We start from the raw sequence: 24,606 nt of genomic DNA, 5'->3' as shown, positions 1-24,606 counted from the left end.
CGATCCTTTACGACGAGGCTGTTCTGCCATGATTGATTTGAACACAAATACTATTCTTACCATCGTTCCAACGATGCCGATTTTTCATGATTGATGGAGAATAACATTATTATTCCTACTATTCATGATTGATGATGCCGATTTTTCATGATTGATGGAGAATAACATTATTATTCCTACTATTCCCATCCCATCAGAAAAATATATTCGTATACCCATCCTTGGAAATAACATTGTTTATCATCTGTCTTTAAAAAATGAACGTTTTAGACCCAAAAAAATATTTAATACTGGTTCGATCGAAAGAGAAGGGACTCACTATCGGGGTGCCAATCTATTCAAACACAATTGCAGGCGTAAACTCCACCCGTGACTGCTGCATCTCATAAATATATCATCTCTTGATCACTTCAGTCAGTGGTATGGATCAGTACATGGAATCATGTCACACTTTATGATGGATGAGCATAATATGATAAAAGAGAGGAAAGCACTAGACGCATGCAAAGAATACTCTTAGCACATAGGGATGGTCATTAGCTATCATACATTTTTAAGGAATACATAATTAAAACATACCGCAACTTGTTTAACAATAACCTATATTTCAATTCACAACACAACATTTACTTCAATACATAAATATATATAGTACTCGATACAACTCTAGTGAATGACAATAAAAATACATCTGGACATCAAAAATGAAACCAAACGTCAGAATTCCAAAAGCACCACATGGCCAATTTAAATAGACAAGTAGACAGATGATTGTAAAAGCGGTGGCATTCCTTGGATTTTAACAGAACCAAGCTTAAGCATCATAAGAACTTAAAGCAGCAATAATGGATCCTGTCGTAGCAAATGCCAAGGTTATATCTGGATAATCTTTCCAAGCCGTGTTAATTCTGACTGATGGATAGAGCCAAGGTTTAATGGAGGACAAGAAGACGTCCGGGTTGGGCGATAGTATGGCCTCCCAATCAACCTGAACACCCGGAGGGATGCTTCCAGTGACCTCCATGTTGGCTGCAAGAAATAGCCCCAACAGTACTATATAACCAACCACAGCAGAACCTCTTGACAGCGGCATGAAGTTATACCTGCAAAGTTTAATAATGTTGCCGTTGGATTTACATAAATGCAAAAGCTTGTCCAGATTTAATTTGTTCTATGTGTCATTCTCTAAGTACCAGTAATAAGTCATTCTTAGGATTGCATCTTTCACATTCTCGAGCATAGTAAGGTCGTTCGACGAATATATCTCGCTGGTGTAGGCACTGCAGATGGCCTGCATGTAAACAAGTTCAAGGTGAACTAACAGAGTTTACAACTAGAAACAAAATCCTACCCAAAAAATAAAACATAAAAATCAACAATTGATGCTGGTGGTTGTTTTTGAAGAAGCATGTCCGAGCAAGAATTTAAATCTCAGCCCAATACTGGTTTTAACAAGCATTCGAATCAATAAGGTGCCATTTACTGAGTGGTATGCCGACCTTCCACACATAATAATAACACTATCATAGGATAGGTTTGGAACATGACAATGGAATCCACACAATAAAATCTTGAAGTTAAAGTTACAAAATTAACGATAGCAAGGAATTCACCATGAAAGCAAAACCAAGAATGATGTTTGTGAAGAAAATGGAACACATTCAAATAAAAGTGAACATACATTAATAAAAAACACTACATATTTCAAGGAAGAAGTCATTAAGATAAATTTCAAGGTTACTAATTCTGGAGTCACTTCAAAGATTACTGCTCGATCAAATCAGAACAAGGTTTGAAGGTATGAAGCAGAAATACTAATGCTTGACTTTCAGGGATATAACTGCAGTAGCTGTATGTTGGTGTAAGAGACCTTGAATGAAGAAACATGGTACAAGCAAAGATGTAATCGACTCAGATTTTATTATGAATGTAAATGGATAGTTTGCTGGTTCCATTTTGCTAATGACAAATGCCTTTTCTTTGGTATAACAAATGCCTCCTTGGGATATCATTTGTAGTCAAAACACAATTCGGTATATTAACTTTTGGAACAGGATAATGATAGAGCCAACTAATTTCATGATTTGCTTCACAAATAAAAATTGAGATTATGGTCATACCTCCCATGCTGTTGCCATTTCCTCGCTATATTCGTCCCATCTAGATGGTGTACAGGGTGTCCGAATCGCAAAATCAAATCCTATCTTATCCCTGCAGATATGAAAGTGAGATGAGACCATGAGAAACAATGACACTTTCGATAGCACCAAGGATCAAGTATTCAAGGAATTACATTTTCTGAAGAGTAATTCTTGTCCCTTCAAGATGCTTCCTGAACACAAAAAATGCTGAACACGTCAATGAATGTACAGAAATGTAGTATGTGCAAGGCACTAGTTATATCCAAGTCAAGTTTAAATAGTTATAGCAAGCATGAGAATGTGTGGCAAAATTCAAAAAAGGGTAGCATATGCATAGTTTGAGACAGTGTTACCCCTCAAATGCTGTGCTCTCACAAGTAGTACCCACCCAGAAGTTTTCATCAATTACACCATACAAGTCAGAGCAGGATCCTGCATGTATTATCTGTAGGTGATATAGACACTAGATAGTGAAAAATGACCCATAGTAAGAATAATCTAATAGACACAATACAGCAGAATGAAATTACCAAGTAGTTAAGAACAAAATGAAAAAAAAAAAACATTAAGCAAAAAACAAGAACATAAATTAGCTGTAGTGCCTTACATCTAACTCGATAATCATTGGAAGACAAGACGTACTATAAGCTTTACGTTTCTTATACTTCAAAAAAGTCAAAAGATTAAGATGTCGAATATGGTGAGGCATCAATGTTCTCACCTTTTGTAATTTCCCAGCTCCTGAGAGATCAATAATTTTATCTGCTGCATTATTCACATATTTTATGTCTTTGATGATAGACTTTGCAACATCAAATATCCTGTACAGAATGGACCAACTATCAGCTTATACTTGAATTTCTAACTTGTTTATAAAGTTAGATTTATACCTTTGATAGTTGGGATAGTAACGGACAACTTTTGCTTGCCCAAGAAGCATCGGTGTGTGAGAACCAAATCCAGAATTGAACTCCTCACTATTTTTAAAAGAGCAAGAAAAACATATTTATTAGAAGAGATAACGATAGCAATTTAATTTGTATCTTGACAATAAAAAAGAATTCAATGTTATCTTAGTAAGTTACAACTTGAGATCAGATTCACCTCAGGTTACCTCACATGACCAAGCAAAAAGGAAACAGAGATAATCACCATGACAGTTATCAGAAAGACCAAATTGAAACTAATGGAATGGAAACAAGACCAAATGTTGAGAATTTATGCATGCAGCAGCAAATGGATCGCCAGGTCTTGAATGATCAAGTTATCGGTGTTTCTCCTTGAAGCTATACATATTTGTTCAAAACAGATGCACCAAATTAATCCAAAGAACAAAAAGAGGGACCATACATATATATATATATGTGTGTGTGTGTGTAACTCCCTTTATCCGCTAAGAATAAGTCATATCATATTCCAGTAATCTAATATAGGCAATTCTTCTATTTATTTAGAAAACTCTTTCTGTCATATGTTAAAAATAAGCAATTCATTCAATACACATCTAGTATAGGAAACTTCAAGTATATTATGGAACTGGTAAAAAAAATTGACTTGCATTCAAGCACAGCCACAATGGATAGACCTAGAAATCCCTTTGAAAGCTACTGGTATACAAGAGGATACTGCAATACAATAATGATCCAGGTTATCAACAATAATTTGCCATGAGATTTATTAAAAAAAAGGCTAGAAGAAAGCTCATGTTTCCATGCAACTTAAACCACAAGCTATATCATGAACAGCAGATGTTCCAACGAAAGAAGCTAGGACAGCAATTACAGAAACTCAATTGAACCAGTACCACGCAATTGAGTTAACTTATAAACAGACTACTTTGAAGAACTTTAGATGACAAATAGCACCCAGAAATGTCAAGAAAACAAATCAGCAAAGCTAATAATAAAAAGAAAAAAATAAAAAAAATGATATATAAGTACCATTAATAATTGAAAGAAATCAATAGGAAGAGATCATGGAAGAACAATTGAAAAGAAGAGTCACAGTGGAAAATATTGGAGATGTTGAGCAAGTTGAGAGTCAACAAAGAAATACAAGAAATGAGGTCAAGCATATGGTATGCCTGCATGCACCATAGTACTAGAGGAAGGAAGATGGAAGAGGAAGAATAAGGAAGGTCGAGGAGGTGGAGGAACAGGATGAGCAGGAGAAGGAGAAGCACCTGAAGAGTGCGACAGGATGCAAGCAAACCGGTGATGGTGGTGCAGCGACAATGCAGAGGGAAGATGAGCTCACAAGCAGTTTCGAACTCTAGAACAAAGTCGATGCATCAAAAACACCACTCCTTGCCTAAAGAAAAAAGAAACCAACCGGACCACCTAAAATCAAGAGGTCCATAACTCGGTTCATGCCTGGACCAGTTAATACTGGTCAGTTGGACCGGTATGGGCGAAATTGAATTCTGAAGAAAAAGTCAATGGATCACCCCAATCCACCATAAAAAGTCAAAATAGTAGAAAATGTATCTCATAGCCCGAAAAGGCAAGCACATCAAATAAAAAGATAGGACGGACAGGAAGAACAAAGACGCAATAGTTAAAACTTCTTTTTCCTCATTCAGAAGTAACAGTCCAACATGCGACTTCTTATCCTCTTATCATGAGCCCTTATCAACTTTTAAGATCATATCCATAGTCTGCTTCATATTGAGGCATACCCAACAAACTGAGAGTCCAGCACCAATACAAAATCATAATACAATACCACTGGCTTGTACCAGTTGACACAATTGTCGGTGTATGTTCAGATGCCAGCCTGCCTAAAATTGATTTGGTAAAAATGAAAAGCCATGTTGGAAAGTACCACATGCATTTCATTTGAGTTGCAAAACACAAAGATAGTTAAAGTGATTTCCATACCCTCTATTGTTATCATGTAAACGCTTCTCTTAAAATAAAATTGCACGGAGAGAAAATTGTAGGAACATAAGAACCGTAGAAAGCATATAAATAGATGGCGATCAAAATGACCAGAGGGTTCACAAACAAAGTTTTGAAGAAAATAACAGAATCAGAAGCAAAAGAGTTCTCGTCATACATATTAATTTGCTGTTTAAATAACAGTATCGCTAGAATCTAATTGAGAACTTTCTTTTGCAAAATGAAAACTTAAGATCAAGTTTATTAAAAATAAATAAAGACAGAGGTAACCACCTTAGCTTATTTACCCAGACAACAGGGTCACAAGGTTCAGAGATCTGCCTCCATTTTACAGCAACAGAGTAAACATCTTGCCAAGAAAGAGAACGGGCAGAAGCATATTTGTCTTCATTTGAACCATATGAAGAAGTTTCTGATAAGCCACTAGTGGTACAGCATGCACCACCTCTATTTTGACTCACTATATTGAGTCTTTCCTTTTTCCGAGTCTTTTTACCATTCTTATTTGCATTTCGAAGAAAGCGCCAATACTTTGCCACCTTCTGAGCCACCTCAATAGCAGCTAACCCAGCCATACGATACTAAAAAATAGTCAAACATTGAATTATAGTAAGCAAGAATTTACAAGACAAGGTAACAATAATGCACCAGATGAAACAATGTATACAATATAAAATACACACATAAGTCCATCATCATGTCCAATCAAGTTTGGAAAGTAATGTACATCATACTTACAAACACAAAGGCCCTGATTATAAGTCTTAAGGGAAAATTCACATATACCCCTCCACTCATAATTTCACATAAACCCTTTTGAAGTTGCATATATCATAAGAACCTTTCTAAGGTTAACAAATTTTAATGAATATTAATTCAAATAAGAGATGGGCTTACATGAAAGCACAGAGCATAACAAAAGATTTAATAATTATAATGGACACCATAATATTTGCGATGTTATAGGAGCATATGTGAAATTTAATATATTTTGAAAGATACATATGAAGATGCCCTAACTTCTAAATAACCTGAATATATGCCTAACCAATGAGCAACATGATAGCTGGAATTTTAAGCATGCCTCCATGCATGGACCAAGCAGTAGGAGTCTGACTATTTGAATGAAGTTTTGATATACTTGTCAGTTTAATCAATAATCTTCCAACAGTTTCAAGAAGTAGATTAAGATATTATGTGCCAGCTTCTAAAGAGACTGCTCTTACATTTTTCTGATACTGATTAGACAATATGCAACGAAGTAGAGTTAAACATGACAAACTGGAACATCAAATATTCAATTGATATTTAAATGCTACCAGTGTCCTTAAGGTACCAAGGTAAACTGTATCAGGAATATCAAATATTCATGTATCAGGATAAATTTATCATGTGAGTGTCACCAATCTTTCACTGGAAAAGAAGACCACTTCACCTACAAATGTAAGGTTAAGATCCATTTTAACCCTTGTGGTTTTGATCATGGACCTTTTAGGTCCTCATGGTTTACTTATGTCTAAAATAACCCTTACATTTTAAAAAACGTAGCATATAAGTCACTCTCGTCAAATCTGAATTAACATAAGCTAGAGTCTACTTACGTGATATACTGATTCACAATAAACTATTAATATAATGACACGTATAATTTAGGTTTAAGATTCATTTTAACCCTTGTGATTTTGACTATAGACCTCTAAAGCTCTTATGGTTTACTCGTGTCTAAAATAACCCCTACATTTTAAAAAACATAGCATATAAGTCCCTCCCGTCAAGTCTGAGTTAACAAACGTTAGAATCTAATTACATGACATGCTGACTCACAATAAACCATTAATATAATGACACATGTAATTTAAGTTTTTTAAAAAAAACTGAGACATCCATCAATGGCAGAAGGAGGCATCGTCGTGGAAGCGACCACTAGTAGCAACACCGAGTCGCTGCTGCCTAACAGAGCGTCATACGCACGTAGCCTCTCCCGCGCTGACGACGAGCTCATGAGCTTTCGGTCCTACCTTAGGTGGATATGCATCGACTAGTCCGACGCTAGGCACACAATGGTCTCATAGTCTCTCTTCTCTTGAGCGCCTTTGTCCCCACCACTTCCCACTTAGTCCTCTCCTGTGCCCCCACTCGTCGCGCCTACGATGTAGTGGTCCAACTCTCCCTCACCACCGACTTCGGCCTCTCCTACCTCTACCTCTCCGCCTTCGTCTGCCACTATGGCCTCCACCGCTTCCTCTTTCTCAATAAGCTGGTTAGGGAGGTGGCTAAAATGGATCTTACCCCTAAATTACACGTGTCATTATGTTAATAGTTTATTGTGAGTCAGCATGCCACATAAGCAGACTGTAACGTCTATTAACTCAAACTTGACGGGAGGGGTTTATATACTATGCTTTTTAAAATATAGGGGTTATTTTAGACACGAGTAAACCATAAGGACTTAAGAAGTTTATAGCCAAAATCACAAGGGCTAAAATGGACCTTAACCCTAAATTACACGCGTCATTATATTAATAGTTTATTATGAATCAGCATGCCATGTAAGCAAACTCTAACGTCTGTTAACTCAGACTTAATGGGAAGGACTTATATGCTATATTTTTTAAAATGTAGAGGTTATCTTAGACACAAGTAAACCATAGGGGCTTAAGAGGTCCATGGCCAAAACTCAAGAGACTAAGATGGACGTTAACCCACAAATGTATACTGAACTTTTATTAGATAAATTTTAAAATTCTGCAAACATGTATGCTGCTATCAAATTTTGTAGAGGCAAATGTTAATAATATAGGACAGGACAGATGAATCAAATATGCAAAATTGAGTGTATGAACAGATGTGCCTAGTTAGGCTGTAATTTGTTGCATGGGAACAAAACTAATAAAATACAATTAAATGCAGTAATATTTTGCTGCAGAGCAAGCTAAAAGCAATCAACAATGTGCAAATAGGATATGATGTGGCCATCCAGAAACATACAAATTTCAAGTACAATATGAAATAACTGATCACCTGACGATTATTTTGCATGAAACCTGGACAATCATATTGTATCTTCTGGCCAATAACATCTGCCACATGTAGCAGAATTTGTTTATGCTTTGTAACAACAAAATCTTGCTTCTTTAGGCGACCCTTTTTCAGGGATTCTTTCAAGGGAGGTTGCCTATATACCCTCTCACATACATATTGTGGATGCAGTCGTTTACACCAGTATTCCTGTATGAAGGTTTTAGTTGCAACTTGTCTTGTTCAGTATAAATTCTATTAGCATAAAACGTGGAAAGAAAAACCCATAAAGAAACAAGTATAGAAGGGAAGATGAAAATCTTGTCATATGAATCTTACACCTGCCCTCAAAACCCTCTTTATCCTGGACAAGAATTAAGTACAATGCAATGGCATTGTACAAAGAATAGGTCAACTTTTCATTTAAGCAAATTTCAAACACAAGATCTTAAGTAGTTTTTACACAAACACAGATGGGAATATATGTATATATATGCATGTACATATGCACTAACAGACATATACTTAAAGATGAGCCTTGTGACTATAAAGATTAATCAATAACATGCCATCGTCACTAAAATATTATATAGGAAAAAGGTTAGACTTGAGAACCACCTACAGAAAACAAGCTCTATCAAGAGGCTGTCTAAATCTCATCGCACTCAGCTTATTTACACTAGAACAGCTGTGCTACTGTGAGAAATCATGCCAAAGATCGTGTTGCCCAATCAGTGCTTTTGTCAAAATGCTAGACAAATAAAACTTTAAATACCCAGACTTGGACACAACCACAATTGTATTTGGTAAGATGTGTATCAATCATCATTGGATACCAATTACTAGGGATAAGTACTCAAAGTTCAGATGTGAAACTGGTTACATTAATCTGAAGCAATTTTTCAGGATTTTAATCACCAATCAATAATTGATCCATCTTTAAGCTTGATCATCGGCATTATGTCTAGGTTAATTGATTATGAATATTGCAAGTAGAGAAAGCAACAGAAAAATAAAGGATTAGGAACATATACCACAAAGAAATTCAATTGTAATGATTAGAAAGAATCATGGAGGGTGACTAAAATAAAGGAGATCAAGTGGAATAGTCCTGTAAGAGCTTCTTAAGAGTTTAAACCAAGCTTCTCTAAAATGAGTTAAATCTGAATTAGTTAAAGTATCGATGAGACAGATTAAACTTCATTATTTATCTTTTTTATGACCGCTTGATATCTAGCATCAAGTATAGGCCCAAATGCACAAGGCTTTCACCAGGGCCTAGGAAAAAAATACTTAGTCGTAATTTGGAAACCACTGTTTTTGTGATCCAAACCACAGGTCGCCAAGGAGAACCTTGCATAATGCTAGGGATCACCCTCTTACTACTAAATATAGGTACAATAGATGAGTTACAAGCACTGTACAAAAAGAATTTCTTAAACTTTCCATTTAGAAAAGAAATTAGCACTAAATTATTGGTTTGCATGTTAAAAACTCATGCTAAAAAGACCATTAGCTTTAAATCACCTACTGATGCTTTTTCATGATGAGATGTACAGGATGTTGCAAGCTCAAGCCTATATCTGCATGTCTAAAGAGAAAAGAAAAGTCTATAGGTCCTTTTGCTTAGTGCCAACCTGCAGGCCATGGAAAAAAGAAAACCTAGTTATTCAACTACAGCCTGGGCCACCATGTGAAGTATCTAGAAACATGTGTCTCAAAAGCCACTTTCATGTTCATATCCATGCAATTCTTGTGTCTAGAAACTTTTTGGCCAAGATAATATTAGTCGTGACATCACTTTTTATTTTTTTGAAAAAATCATTTGACCGATGCTTATTCTGGGATGAGTCAGCAACCAGTAAATCCAGTTATAAGACAGGTTATGACTAAGAGAAGTTAATGACACTTACAAATAAGTCAAACATCACCAATTCTCTGTCAAATATAAAATGGAAAAACATTAAATCGAATACTCCTAAATCCTAATTGCCTACAGTTAACATGGTAAGACTGAAGTGGTTCTCAACACTATATGGGACAAAAATATCACCTCCAAAGAAACGCTTTATCAGGCAATAAAGGTAAACATCAAAGTTCATAGCCGTTAAAATATGATGTAATGCTGGCTATATTCTGTATATTCAAGATACAAATGTACGAGTAACTACAAGAAAATATTAAAGTAACAAACAACAAACTACCTTAAAAAGTGGATCAATATCACCATCAATATCAAACCAGCAAAATTCACTGTTGACCTTCGATGCAGTATATAAAGCAAGTTCTTTCTACAGATTTAATGAGGGATACACAAGTTAGTGGTCTTGGTTTCAGAAATAATTGTATAAAAGAGTAATTTTTTTGTCAAAACACAATAAACGTGATACATAAAGGTGCTACAGAAGTAAGTTTCAAAGATATATGTACCAAAGGCAATCAATCAAGAAATACACTGTTATTGTCAATTACCAGGACACAGAGCAGAAAATAACAATGCAGAAAAAAATCCGATCTATTTTAACCCACAAAGTCAGTTTTGGTTGATTATTGCATGTGCCAGCATCTACTAAAAGAACTAATAGTGCAGCTTAGACATGTAAACTAAAAACAATATCTCAATGATGTTTGTTGAACATGCCTGTGAATTTAAACAAAATAAAAAATGTCGTAAAAAACAAGGATTAATTATTGCAAGTTATATCAGAGTAAGTGGTTCAACCTAATTCTGAGGTCTAAAGTTAATCTTCTGTCCAAGACTAATCTATGTACAAGGACTTACCTGAACTCTAATTTTGTTGAAATATTATTCAGGAAAATTTTAATTACATATCTAATTTTCGACGTACAAGTGGTACCAAGTCCATAATGCAGGTAAAATTTTGATATGAAGCACCTTTCCAAAAGACAAAATAATAAATGTCAAATGCAACACCCTACCCAGAGAGGCATAATTGTCTCATTATGTGCTTCAGAAGAAAAGGATAGTCATGCTACTGAATGTCCTAACTCAAATATTAGAGATGGTCTGTTACTGAGACCCCAAACAGGGATCTTGATGAAATAACCCCCCGTCTTATTTGACTTCGGTTGTGGCCACCAGCCTTAAAAAGAAAGGAGACCAAACAAGAAAGGCTTCTGTATGTACTCAGTAGCATCCCACCACATTCTTCCATCTGAAGGAGATCAGAGAAGAGAACAAACAGTTGGAGAAAAACCAGGTTTCTGAATTTTTTTTCTTTTTCATTTTATTTTAATTATCATTTGTGAGTAACACCAGCTCACCTTGCAAGCATCAACTGTTCCAAGAACAGTCTGATATGATAGGTGCCAGAGGTACTTAGATCCTTGAACAACAACAATCCAACTAACTTTGATAACTGAGATGAAAATGATTTACTGAGATCAATATAGGAGTATCTCAATCAGGCAACATCACTGTCTTGCTTAACTTAAAAAATTAAGCCACTAATTGGAAGAAAATATTGCCATCCCAGCAAATGCATCAAATGAGAAATATAAACCTGCAAAATTCCCAAATCTGTATCCAGTTCAGTGACTGAACATTGTGCACACAGAAAGTGAGAGCACAGTAGCTGCAGGTGGTAACCACAACCACCCCACAAAATTCTTGCGTGCTTAAGAGGAAAAAAAACAGAAAGCGATAAGAGAAGTAACAAATATGACTTGCCTGATAGAAGGCCAAACATTGTAGTACAAATTTATCCATGGAATCATGTTCCAAATCCAGAACAGCATCATAGTCCTTAACCTAATATGACAAAAAACGAACAAAGTTAAAAAAGCCCATGCATCAGGGACAGATTAGAATGATAGAGCTTGGTGAATACAACTGGTAAACTTGACAAGACATACATGGAAGTATAAAAATTCACCAAGGTATTCGAAACCCTCGAATAATTCACAAGTGTTTCCTTGGCTTAGAAACTTTCAGAATGAATCTTTAAAGCAGAACTAGTCAAAGATTAATCAACTAATATAATTATTTATGAATATAGTGAATTATTTCGTAAATGACTAATTAAGAAAAATTCATGAATTAAAGGCAAATGATACTAACATGCTTATGTTGGTTCCAATCAAACAAAAAAAACAGATAAACTGATTTTTATTACATGGGCAAGATTAACAGAAATCATTAAAATCTCACTAACAGGTTAAGAAGAATAAAGAGTACCGCATCTCCATATTCTCCAATGGCATGATAGCATGAAGCACGCAAGTATAGACACTCTATATTTGAGTTTTCAATACTGAGTCCAAGAGATAAATCTTTTATTGCAATCCTGTAGTGACCAAACAACCATTAAGTTTGACCAAGCCATGCTGAGAAAAAGTATAGCAAAAAGAAAATTGAGAAGAAATATAAGACAACCAGCAATAAGAATGTAAGCAAACAGCCAACTGACATTTAGCAATGACAACAGTAACAGAAATTTTCATGCAATAAGCACTTGTCATTCTCTATTTCTTTCTAGATGCTATTTCTTTAATACAACAACTATGCTTTATATACACAAAAGATTTCATAACCATCAAAATGACATATCAAAATGTAAGGGTAAATCCTTAAAATTGTTCTTGAATCTAGGAAATCGAGTTAAATCAAATAGAAAAAAATAACAGACAGATGATAGCTGATAGATGATCATAAACTAGTTCTTCAATTATGCAAAGGGCAAAAGGAGTGCCAGAATTTGTTACGGCAGATTAAAATCAAGCCGTAACAAATTTTTTATGCAAATCATATAGTGGTAAATGGTTCCAGAATGAGAATTTTTTTCCTATTTACAATAGACAGCCAGTTTTGGCCAATTTTTAATTAGGACTTAATCTTAGAGGATGCCTATATGCCATAAAGATTCATATATGAGAGCAATTAAGGCTCCTCTTGTTTTCTTTTTTTTTTCTTTTTTCTTTTTTTTTCCACTAGTTACACCCTATAATACTACCAACAAGCAACTGAATATTTGCATCTGAAAGTGTATAAAGCAACTGGGGAAGGTTCACAATTGTGGACATACCATATTGCCCATGGTTTCACTTACATTTATATTGGCATAGGGTTCCCCAGTCGGATTGACTCTTAACATATATCTAGTGCATCATATGAAGGATAAAGAGTTACAGCTATATAGAAACTCTTTTGGTTAATCCTACCACCTTGACATTAAATAAACTAACTTAAATAATATATCTACTTTGACAACATGCAAGTTATCGAAAACAATCAGACAGAATGACCACATTACCTATGTTGCCCCAACCCATGGTAAAGTAGACCACGTAGGTAATATGCTTTAGCAAACCTGAGGAACATCTCAAGCAAAGAAAGAAGAACATATTAGAAAAGACAGAGATATACCAACTTGATTTGGTCCTTTGGTACTATAGGTAGCTATTAATATGACAGCCACATTCACAAACAATTTGCAGCTTTACCTTCCGTTAGCAAGTAAAACTTTTTCAAGACAGTGCAAGGCCTTTTCTGAATTAGCCAAATCCAGGTAGAACTGCATGAAAATACACAAATGTTGAAAAACAATACTAAGGAAGTAATTTAATAAACAAAAGTATTGCTGAACAAAAGCATTTGTTTTTAAATGCATTATAGGCTATAGCCAACAATCTTCAAGAAGTCAGCACACATCTATGTTCTTATAGCCTAACAGGTTAGTATCTTGATAAATTCATCTATTGCAATTTTTTTTTCAAATATATTGTAAATTATCAAAAGACAAAGCCATGCTGCAAAAAAATCTAGAATTAAAGCATGATATAAAAAAATAGAGTGGTTACTATTAGTCTATTAGTACGGTAGTACCATTTATTATTTTTTGAATATGTACAGCAATCATAAAATGCTGGCTGCTATAAAGTGCTTTGATGCCAAAGGAAATCTTCCAATATAAATCCAAAATTTAACTCAGATAAGCAAACACCTGGAGGAGGAGTTCTGACAAATAATTTTAACGAGACATATTCTTTTTTGCTCAAAAATATTGGTAGTAAATTAAACAAGTACTTAGAACCCAAGCAGCAAACACAAATAAAAATTAATTGAGGACAAAAAGGAAACAAGGATTACACGAAGAATGATATAGAGAGAAATCATATGCCTATGCATTAAATTTATGGTATAGTAGGATGTACAAATAAAAAGAAGTGCCTCTAATAGAAAAAAAAATATTATCATGAAACAACAATAATGAGAAACATAGCAGTTTTTTATAAGAAATTTACACACATGATAGGATTTGATGGAAAAACAAATTTGCTTCAGCTTATAGCTCAATCAATTAGGAAGCTAAACAGCATAGATCATCCAGATTCTAGAAAGATGAAAACACCATTTTCAAGGTAGAGAACAGAAGTGCCTTCTCATCATTAGATATATTATCTTTGACTATGTATGATATTCTCAGAATTAACAGATGCCAATAATATCAGAGGAAAAATTCTACTGCAGCATATACAGAATGAGACAATCTTGTGAAAGAATTTATCAATCCACCCTAGAGGCAGAGCTAATTTCTATCTGGAAAATGCAGAAAAAGATTTTTTCAAGATTTTAGAATCAGTACTAAAGACTAATCTAGTTTAAACAGTAGATGTGCCCAGAAAAGTGTAAAGAATCAGAAATCAGCTACCTGTGCAAGATGGGCCCATGCATCAAGGAAACATTGATCAAGATGTAGTGATTTAAGGTGAGCCTCTTCAGCTTGACCATACTCACCAATTGCTGATAATGCCAGACCCTACGGCCATAAACATTAGCAAATTAATCCTAAAATAAAAATGATATTATGCACATTCCCCCATCCACCAACCAAAATTTGAAACTGCAGATAATGTAATATATGCTACTAGTCATAAGGATAACTGCAGATACTGTAATGATTAAAGGGAAGTATGTCTTAAAAAGTAAGAGAATCAATGTGGTAGCCCTACAATAGTTGGGGACAAATTAAAGACATTTACACATCACAAATCCTATAATTCGGCTTGGATTTTATCAGAAGAAACATAATAGAAAAAGTTAGTCTCAGGCATCTATGCTTTAGGAATTAAAACTAGAACCTCATGAGTATAAGGTTGTCACTGTCTGATTGTTATCAATAAAATTTACAAGAATTGGAAAGGTAACACTTTGATTATTTATATAGATAGCTCTAGAAGGAAAATTCAGATGATTCAAGAAACAGTTTATTTTTCAAACTAAGATGTAGTACCAGAAGAAATGTTTTTCAGAAGGGAAAACAAGAGTGAAACAAAAAAAATTAAAAGCACATAAAAGGGGTCATAGCAAGAAGACAAGTCCTTAATGTGACAATACTTTTTCAGTTTGAATAAATTAGTTCCATGGGACAACTTTAACCACTGCTTTTCTAAGCTTGTGAGCTGTGACACAGCAAGGCCCTAATTATGATGAGAACTTCAAATGAATCTCAATAGATAAGATAAGAAGATCAATTAGGAAACCAGTAAGATAAAGCCTTGGCAGACCAACAAAATTAAACAACAGGCAGGAAACACAACCACAACAAAAATGAGAAGATTGATAGAGTCAAGATGTGCACTTCAAGAATACAGTATTAAGTAAGAAAGATTGTATAACAAAAATAAGAAATCACAAATATCACCATCACATCATTCAAGAAAGAAGGCACAGAGGAACTACTAGAACTATGGAGATAAAAATTGTTATGGCAGATCCAACATGTATGTAAAAGAAGAGGTTGAAAACAATGTACTAAGACATCTAAAAGTTCCAATTAACAGTATCATCATCTTCTAATAAAAAGGCATTAAGAATGAACATAGACTTTGGTAGAAGGATCATAAAAGATGCAAGTCTCAAGAATACATTTGCAATAACTAGTAATAGCTGATAGAACTTCAAGTGACTTCTTAGATAAGCTTAATTATCTAAAGGTTAAATAATATGCTTACAGAAAAGGAAATCAGGCAAGATACTTAGATAATACTTACCAGGTATGTGTAAGCAGATTTATTTTTCTTAGCACGTTTTATGCATCTAGAAAGATCATCAACAGCAGCATTATAGTCCTTGAATTTAAAATTAACAATTCCTGCAACAAGCCAAATTCATGATCAACTTGGAAAGCATTTTAAATTCTAAAAGTACTACACCAGACAACAATATGAGTTTTCTTTTTCAACCTCATTAAGAAAAGTTAATATCTATATGTTAAATAAATTACTACTTAATTTATCTGTAGTTGAACCATAAGTGACTTTATATTTTCAAACCAGGAGGTAGAACCAACAGTGAGGAAAGAGTACTTCACTAAAAGAAACCACATTCAATTATTTCCAAGCTGCAGCATGTCATAGCACAAAAAAATTTCAACCCAATTTGGAAACTTAACCTGCCAGATAAACTATGACAGGTTAAAGTGTGCATCACTGGTGTTGCTCAATTCATGTGTGTATCCAAATAACCCAATTGTTCAAGGTGTTAAATCATGAAAGGTGCACCATTAAATGTTTTGGCTATTTGTTTAAACTTTGAAGTGTATGCCAAAAGTTAGAAGGCTATAAACCAAGAAACCTTTTGTCTAGACAGAATAGGGTTCCAAGAATAACCTTGCAATGGCGTAGAGAAAAATGTGACAGTTCACATTAGCCTGCAACATTTGAAAATGTGCTCAAGTGGTCAAAAGAACACTGACCTCTTTCATGTAAAATATCTGGTGAGTTTGGTTCAAACTCCAATGCCTTGGTTAAGTCTTCTATGGCCTGAAAATTATAATATGCATACGTGTTGGATAAAAGCTATAGGACCATTCAAAGTGAATCATTTTATTAAGAGTAACAGAAACAAAAAAGCAATATCATTTTTTTGCCTGTAAGATTCCAAAATTCATAATATATTTGGTATCAGCCAAAAAAAATCTTGTATTAATGCATTTCTGAGTCCTGAAAAATGGAAGAAGAAGAGGAAACCAGGATTCTGTGTGAAATTGCATTAAAAGTACATCTTGCAACAACCGGTTACAAAACCGTTAGACCGGTGTGGTACCAGACTACCAGTATACCATACCGTCCTGTATAATCTGATATCACTAAAAGAATCATAAAAAATGAAAACCGACCAGCGGCACCATATAGTTATATCAGTTCTTCATTAGACTGGTTATTAACTGTAAGTGCATAACTGTCTGACCAGTATCTGAAACCTTGGTCCATTTATTATTAAACATGATATATCATCAAACATCAGTATTGACAAATGACCATAATCAGTAAGATTGCTCCTACTTGGGCCAGTGCTTACATCAGTATTGTATAGAGTGATTCCTTTTCCTCTCAATCTTAAAAGCTCATCAGTATAAAATGCCACAATCATCGTCTACCAAGAGTCAACTCTCACATCTGCACTCTGACTAATCAATTTAAGGCTTGACAAAATCAGTATTTTCTTGTGTCCTAGAAGCAGATGAAAGATCTAAAGACATAAAGCACAAGATCAGTTAAAACAAATAGCCTAGCATTGTTTAAGGGTGAAATGCACATTTGATTTTTTTTCAAGAGATAAATCAGATATTTAATGGTTTGCATAGTTATCTACAAAATATTCTCAGATTCTAAGAAACATATAACTCAAATTATTTTTCGGAATTTCTGAGGTATCTTCAGAAATTCAAGCTAGAAAGGAAATCTTTTAGTTTCCTATTAAATTCTTCTGATTCGCATTTCTTTAATTCAAGAAACTCACAATCAATAGAAATTTCAATCAGATTAATCAAATTAGAAAAAGGATTTAACTTTGCCATTATCTTTCGTATGCAAACGATGCTTATATTTCTCTTCCAGTGTTATGTATTTTAGGTTGTACCCCAAGACATGTTACAAATATGAACTGATTTTCTCTTTCAAACACCAACACAACAATTAAGATTTTCAGATGCTGTCTTGAAATATCTGTCCAGAATATTTTCCATTTAATTAGAAGGATAATCCCACTTTGTATCAATTATATTGCAACATTATCATCATGGTTATGACTGAAACCAGTGGAAATTTGTAATTCATGTAAGAATACTAATGTAAATCATCTATTCTCTGTATCACAATGATCTGGTCATATCTATCACAGTATCACTATATCCAACCATAAGATCAAAAGTCAAATTCCCCATCCCTATGTTTCATAAATTCATACACAATCATAATGCTCAAATTCCAAACAGTTGCATCTAACCACTTCACTCACCTGAAAAGACAGAATAATATTCTAATTGTTGAGCCTGTAAGATTAACCCAGTGCTCTTTCTTTACCATCACTATATAATATATCAGGTATCAGTTCCTTTCTACTGCTTTCTGTTGTTAAAGATGTGACATTTGTCATGTAAATCAAGCTGGTAAATTTTATTTATAAAAATAGATTAAAATGTAGTACCTAAACAAACAGATTGATGATTTGGGGTACCAAATAAATAGGATCCTGCCATCTTCATGTAATTATTCCATGCACTAGACCAGTAGCTATTTGCAGCTGATAATATTCTACATAAACCTAATAGAAGTATATACTATATAAGTATATATATCTAATAACTAAAAAAATTATAAAAAGACTTGCCTCCATAAATTCTCCCAACGCAGCACGTGCCTGCCCACGTCGCTTCCAAGCTTCCCCAGCCGATGGATTGGATTGTATAGCCTGTTGGAGCCATAACAAATACAACTCAGAAAATATATGTCTAAATTCACTAGTGATTCACATAAATTTTCTACCATGGTGAAGTCAGCAATCGCAGCATCAAGTTCTCTTTGGAATGCATATGCTGTTCCTCTTCCGATTAAAGCCTCCGGATATTCAGGAGTTTCCCTTAAGATCTGTCATGCATACAACTAAGTGAAGCAAATTCACTTGTTATGAGAGAGAGAGAGAGACAGAATCACAAAATGCAAAAGCAGGTATGACCTGATCAAAAATGGAGAGAGCCTGGTCATAATTTCCTTCATTTACCTGCAAAATCATGTCAATGACAAAAAAATGCTTAAAATACAATAAGGATCTCAAGCCTTCTGCATGATAGAGGCAATGTCAAAAACCAATTTAGTGATCAATGGAAAATGGAAATAAGCTTAAGATGCTATATCTATCCTGTCCCCTATAACATCAGGTACATAATTTTGCTAGTTGTTCAACTGTGCATCAGTATGAAATTGTTTAGTTGCACTATGAATTTGGGAGATGGCTATCAGTTACCAACTACAATAAGAAATCAAGTCAACCAAGTTACCAACTAATTATGGGATCAAAGACTTGCCAAAAGAAATTAGTGTTATGTTAGAATGTTCATAAATAAGTTCACTAATGCTATACCAATCAATTCCTGAAATGCAGGCATTGATATAGGAAAATTCAGATTTGTTTTCCTACAGTGCTACAATTAGTCTCTACATTATAACAAAACGGCGTCAGTGCTTAAATGGCTATCTTTAGTATCTACATTCGGTCTTTGCATTATGACAAAATTAAGGCTTTTTAGTTCAAGAATTCTTTGCTCTGAGATCGCCTACCAGTCCATATGATGCACGTTCAGAGATTTAGGAGAAACGTAGTCATTACTCACTAAAACAGAACTAAAATAAAACAACAAAAGTCCTCAAACAATTAAAACAATCTTTGAACAGGCAGACTCGTGGGTTGCAATCAGGAGACTGTCAACAAGGAATCATATGCAACAGCACCAGTCAAATACTACAAGGAACATCAGAAAATCAACATAGCGAAATCAATTTCCTTTTCTTTGCACATGGTTCCTTTTCTTTGTATCCACCAATCCTACCTAAGAACAAAAATCATTTCATCACTACATCCATCAACAATAGCTGATTTCACGTCAGAGTAACAGATGTAAGACGAGCAGACAAGGCGGTGATGTTAAATGATAATCGGCATGGATATGCACAAGACAGGAGCAGAAACATGCAACCATGCAAAAAACACTTCCTAGGATTTAACAAGAAAAGGAATGCCAGAAAACTATTTTGTAGAATTAAATAACTCAAAAATTAAGACAACAAGATAACCAGAATTATCTTATTTCTTGCCACTGCAAACACGGTATTGAAATAACAGAAATGACAGGAAGGCAGCAGCAAATGTAAACCATTCAAACCTTAGTTTCATAATGTCCAGTGAAGGAACAGAATGTGATACCACCCACACTTGGTAGAACCTAAAATATGTTCTTTTTTTTCCATTTAATTTACCAACCTTTTAACGATGACAAAGTGAAATCGGGAGATATAACAACATGAACAGGAGTATTATACTCGAAGAATTCCATGGCATAGAATTCCTCTTCCACAATTCTACATCTTTGAGAGATAAGAAGGTTTCCTCCATAATTGTCAGTAAACACTGGCAAGCTCAACTACCAGTGACAAAGAAAATCATAGCCAAAAGCAAGGTTCGTAATTTCGTACCGTACCAGAGTATCAAGTTCAACTCGGTATGATACGGTACAAGTATACCGAGTGAAACATTTTGGCATACCGCTCAATATATATATATATATATATATATATATATATATATAATAAAGTTAAAAAATAAAAAAATGGGCGATGTCATGTCATTTCTTCTCCCCGCATTGCCTAAGTCATGAGGCACCCTTGCGGCAAAGTCACGGACTTAACTGGAGTTGCCTAAGTCGTGAAGCACCCTTGCGCCAACTCCTCGGACTTAGCTGGGATTGCCTAAGTCGTGAGTCGCCCTTGTGACATATGCGTCTGCAAAGGCTTAGCCTAGTTGTAACCTCGTACAGGTGTCGAAGGACCTGTAAAACAGAAAGTTGATTAGATTGAAAACGAACGACGGACAAATCCCGACGTCTCGCAAAGAGGGAAGCTTTACAAGCAATTCAGCGAGTACCTTGAGTGCAAGAGAGAAAAGATAGGAAGAAGAAAACAATGACTTTAGAAAGTAGAACGAACAGTAGCAAGTCCACAAACAACTGCTCACCAAGTGCCGGGCGCGAAGGCAAGTTCCCGTCAAGTTAACATGCGAACTTGTGAAGATTGTTCAACACCCGACACTATACTGAAGCCCCATCCAGCCCTATGCCACCCGGGGGGTTCCAAGGTGTTGAGACTTGAGATGGCTAACGTTTTGCGTGCAGCTGCGGTGTGCAGAAAACAAGTCGTAGCACACGAAAACGGAGCCATTTTAGGGCAATTCGACGCGGCGAGCGATCGCACTACAGCGATGCGAACTATCGTTGCTTACATTTTCCAAACAAAAACACACAAAACCAAGACAAAACATGCTGCCATGTCCCTGTACAAGCATGCAAAAGCAACGAATGGTTAGTTGAACGAAATTGTTGCGGGTGCGCGACGACTGTTCGTGACAGCATGGCGAGAAGAAAACCTCGAAGCCTCGGCGACATCACCGATTTATGGGGCGGAAACAGCCCCAATCGATGATACCAGGCGGTCCACATACCGGTCTGCTAGTGGACCGGTACGTACTGCTCGGTACGAGCGGTATAATTCGAAATTAAAAACCCTGGCCAGAAGCCACATTAACGGCATAAGTTCAAAGCATCATGACAAATGGCAAGTTTCATTTTTTTTCTATTTCAACTGCAGAAAATTTCTACAGGTTCTCTCCCTTTAAGAATGGATAGCATCAACCAAAACTACCCAATTGCATCAAAATTAACTTTTTTTTTCTATTTATTTTACAAACTTTCTTCTTCCCTATTTAAGTGCCGCCAATACACCAGCAATGCCAGAGGCTGACTGGCATAGCCAATGCCATTAGTAATTCAAAACTTTATCATGAATACAATGTGAGAGGATGTGAGATAGGAAAGTAATTGCCACATCCTCTCTTGAAAAAATATCTACTTCCACTGCTCCCTAGAGCATATTTTTACTTGGCGATGGACAAATTATCAGGTAGCACCTTCGCCAAAAGCCAGCTGGAAAGGAACTTCCACATGTATTAGCAAAGGCGAAAGTGTTAGAAGTTGTTTCAGTCTTTGTCAAAACAGTTGCCCAAAGAAGAGACGTTTTAACAACTATAGAAAGAGAATGCTCAGATATGAAGCTCAAGTATATCAACCAGTTCACCTCATATGCAGCTAAATGTACTTGCAGGAGAGAGCAGTTAAACTCCTGGTGCAAGTTCATAACAGATCAGCAACATATTGTGATCTCCCACAACTTTGAGCTAAAAATTTCTTTTACTAGTTTAGTTTGATGACAAATTCTATACATTCAATGAATTCTTATGCTAGTTCAGTTTGATGACAAATTTCTGGTGCAAGTTCATGACAGATCAATCAACATTTTGTGATCTATCACAACTTTGAATTAGATACTTTTTGTATTAGTTCAGTTTGATGACATTTCTATGCATTGAATGACTTCTCCCATTTCATCCAGACTTGGATGATCTCCAGGAGGTCCTTGGGTCAATAGCCTGGATATCTCGACACTTTGCATCCGTATAGTGGGGTGAAGAACTAATGCTTGCTTAAAAGCTTCGCTTACTAGTTCAGTTTTATGATAAATTCTATACATTGAATGATGACGTTATAAAATTATTTACTGCTGGTTGTCACTGTTTACTCCAAGATCCTGTCAATTATTTCAAGTTCCTCATATTTCAAATATCTTAATAGCTGCAAGATTTCTCAAAAGCATAGCCTTTTAAGTAGTTTGCAATACACTAATCACCAAAGAGCCATTTTGCAACATGCGATATGAACTATCATAACACTTTTAAGCTGACACAGATACGCAATGTTCTAACGGGATGAAATGGGAACCTCATCATGAGATAATTGAAGTTAATAATTCTAGAGAAGATTGGCACTAGCACAAAATTAGATTGCCTCCTTAATATGTTTACCATGAACATCTACAACGTCAACAAGACAAAAGCCATACTACAGAATAAAAGACATACCTGCGATATGCCTCGTGATAATCGGAGATCCAAGCTTATCGACTTGGTCTTCTGAATACCAGTAACAACAACCTTCCGACCCAATTTGGTAGTGTCATTGTACATACTGAAAATATCTGTGCTATCAACAGGTTTGCTGCAGATTTCATGTGTATTCTCTAATTTATGACCGTTAACTGACTCCTTGTCAGATGGTGTAACACCGGAAGAATTCGTGGTGTGTTCAGCATTAGTAGTTGATGAATTTTTTATACGAGAATCTGTGACATGATCTTCAGAGACGACAACTTTTGTAACACTGCTAGAACCATGGTCTTCACAGATAATAGCTTCAGTTTCAGTAGTTGACACATTTGTACTTGAGGAATCCATGATGTGATCTTCAGAGACAACAACCTTTGTTTCACATGATGATGCATCCATCGAGTGGTCTTCACCAGCAAACGATGGAGATTCCCTAGTACCTGCCAATAGCTCTTCCAACTCAAGCAATTGTTTCAAATCTGTCGAATCACAAACAGCATTTTGGTAGCCTTCCTCCCATACATGCAAAGCTTCTTCTTTTCTTCCCAAAGCTGACAGTGCATTGCCTAGTCATAATAGATGGAACTCAGAATCTAACATGAGTACAATAATATAGTTAACCATAAAAATTAATTACTCCTTGTAACCCACAGCAGCAACTGCTTGGGTAACATAAACCTGGAAAATGCATAACAATAAAAAAATACAACCACGCTGATATAGGACCAGCGGTGTAAGGTCATTCAACAATATAGAATCACATCGTGCCCTTGTTGGGCATCAAGAACTACAGCAGGAAGCAATAACGAAACCTACAACAGTCCAATAAAATCCAGGGACCTTTAAGTATGTAAGCTTGAAGGGCATTAGGATTCAGCTGCAGAGCCTTATCACAATCCTTGATCACGTGCTTGTGCAACTCCAACCGGCTGTAGCAGAAGGCTCGATTGCTGCCATCCCCAAACGAAACAACATCAGAAGAAAAGACAAAAAGGAACATATACATGCTAAAGAATGGGATCGAATCGGGACCAGATGTCTTGGACCAACGAGGACTTGGCAACGATGGAATCCAGCACTCGAATGGCCTTGGACCAGTTCCTGCCGCTGCAGAGCCTCGCGAGCTCGAGGCGCTCGTTGGCCGCGGGAGCCATCGTCACTTTCTCCCTGCCTACGGGCGGGGGCGAAACCCTAATTCGCCACCGCGATCGCCAGCTCGTCAACGGGCGGAACGAGAAGGTAGAGAGCGAAGGGGAGGCTGACGATTGGGATTTGGGGCTTCTCTTACCCCACCCCTCATCTCCACCTTTATTCTATGTAGCCACACCCAATTCTTCAATCATACGCCCCCGAATGTGCTGACATCGCCACTGTGGACGAGTTTATAACTCCTTTTTGTGGTCGTAGGATCCGATGTGCCGAAGATACCGTCGGGACATCCCGACCGTTCATATAGGGGAGCGAGATTTTGATGGGTGAGTGGGAACGTGCGGTACTGTGTCACGCGGGGAATGTCCAAACGACACGCAACGTAGAC

General features: G+C 35.8%; 1 protein-coding gene across 1 annotated transcript; it reads right to left on the bottom strand.

Annotated features, from left to right (window-relative positions):
* Positions 1-585: 585 nt before the first annotated feature.
* Positions 586-24,392, bottom strand: LOC103983614 (suppressor of RPS4-RLD 1). Its single transcript, XM_009400859.3, has 23 exons — positions 24,102-24,392; positions 23,910-24,019; positions 23,046-23,635; positions 19,038-19,082; positions 18,848-18,949; positions 18,693-18,773; positions 16,777-16,843; positions 16,073-16,173; positions 14,731-14,838; positions 13,523-13,593; positions 13,333-13,389; positions 12,258-12,366; positions 11,751-11,831; positions 10,264-10,350; positions 8,063-8,269; positions 5,315-5,622; positions 3,032-3,118; positions 2,863-2,962; positions 2,495-2,586; positions 2,294-2,332; positions 2,121-2,211; positions 1,194-1,291; positions 586-1,103 (listed from the first exon to the last, which is right to left on the bottom strand). Exons 1-23 carry the CDS (start codon positions 24,221-24,223, stop codon positions 815-817), a joined length of 3,042 nt encoding a protein of 1,013 aa, XP_009399134.2. The 5' UTR covers positions 24,224-24,392; the 3' UTR covers positions 586-814.
* Positions 24,393-24,606: the final 214 nt, after the last annotated feature.

Source organism: Musa acuminata, chromosome BXJ3-5 (assembly GCF_036884655.1).
Source record: "Musa acuminata AAA Group cultivar baxijiao chromosome BXJ3-5, Cavendish_Baxijiao_AAA, whole genome shotgun sequence".
In the NCBI taxonomy this organism is placed as follows: Eukaryota; Viridiplantae; Streptophyta; class Magnoliopsida; order Zingiberales; family Musaceae; genus Musa; species Musa acuminata.
Note: the sequence above shows the minus strand (reverse complement) of the source record. Positions and strands in the feature narration are given on the sequence as shown.

What these genes read in the sequence shown, in the direction of transcription:
- LOC103983614 (XM_009400859.3), bottom strand. Translation starts at nt 24,223, where the DNA reads ATGGCTCCCGCGGCCAACGAGCGCCTCGAGCTCGCGAGGCTCTGCAGC. An exon ending in TCGTTGGTCCAAGACATCTG is followed by an intron (nt 24,020 to 24,101) that starts GTCCCGATTCGA and finishes TGGGGATGGCAG; the next exon opens with CAATCGAGCCTTCTGCTACA. An exon ending in TATCACGAGGCATATCGCAG is followed by an intron (nt 19,083 to 23,045) that starts GTATGTCTTTTA and finishes ATGATTTTGCAG; the next exon opens with GTAAATGAAGGAAATTATGA.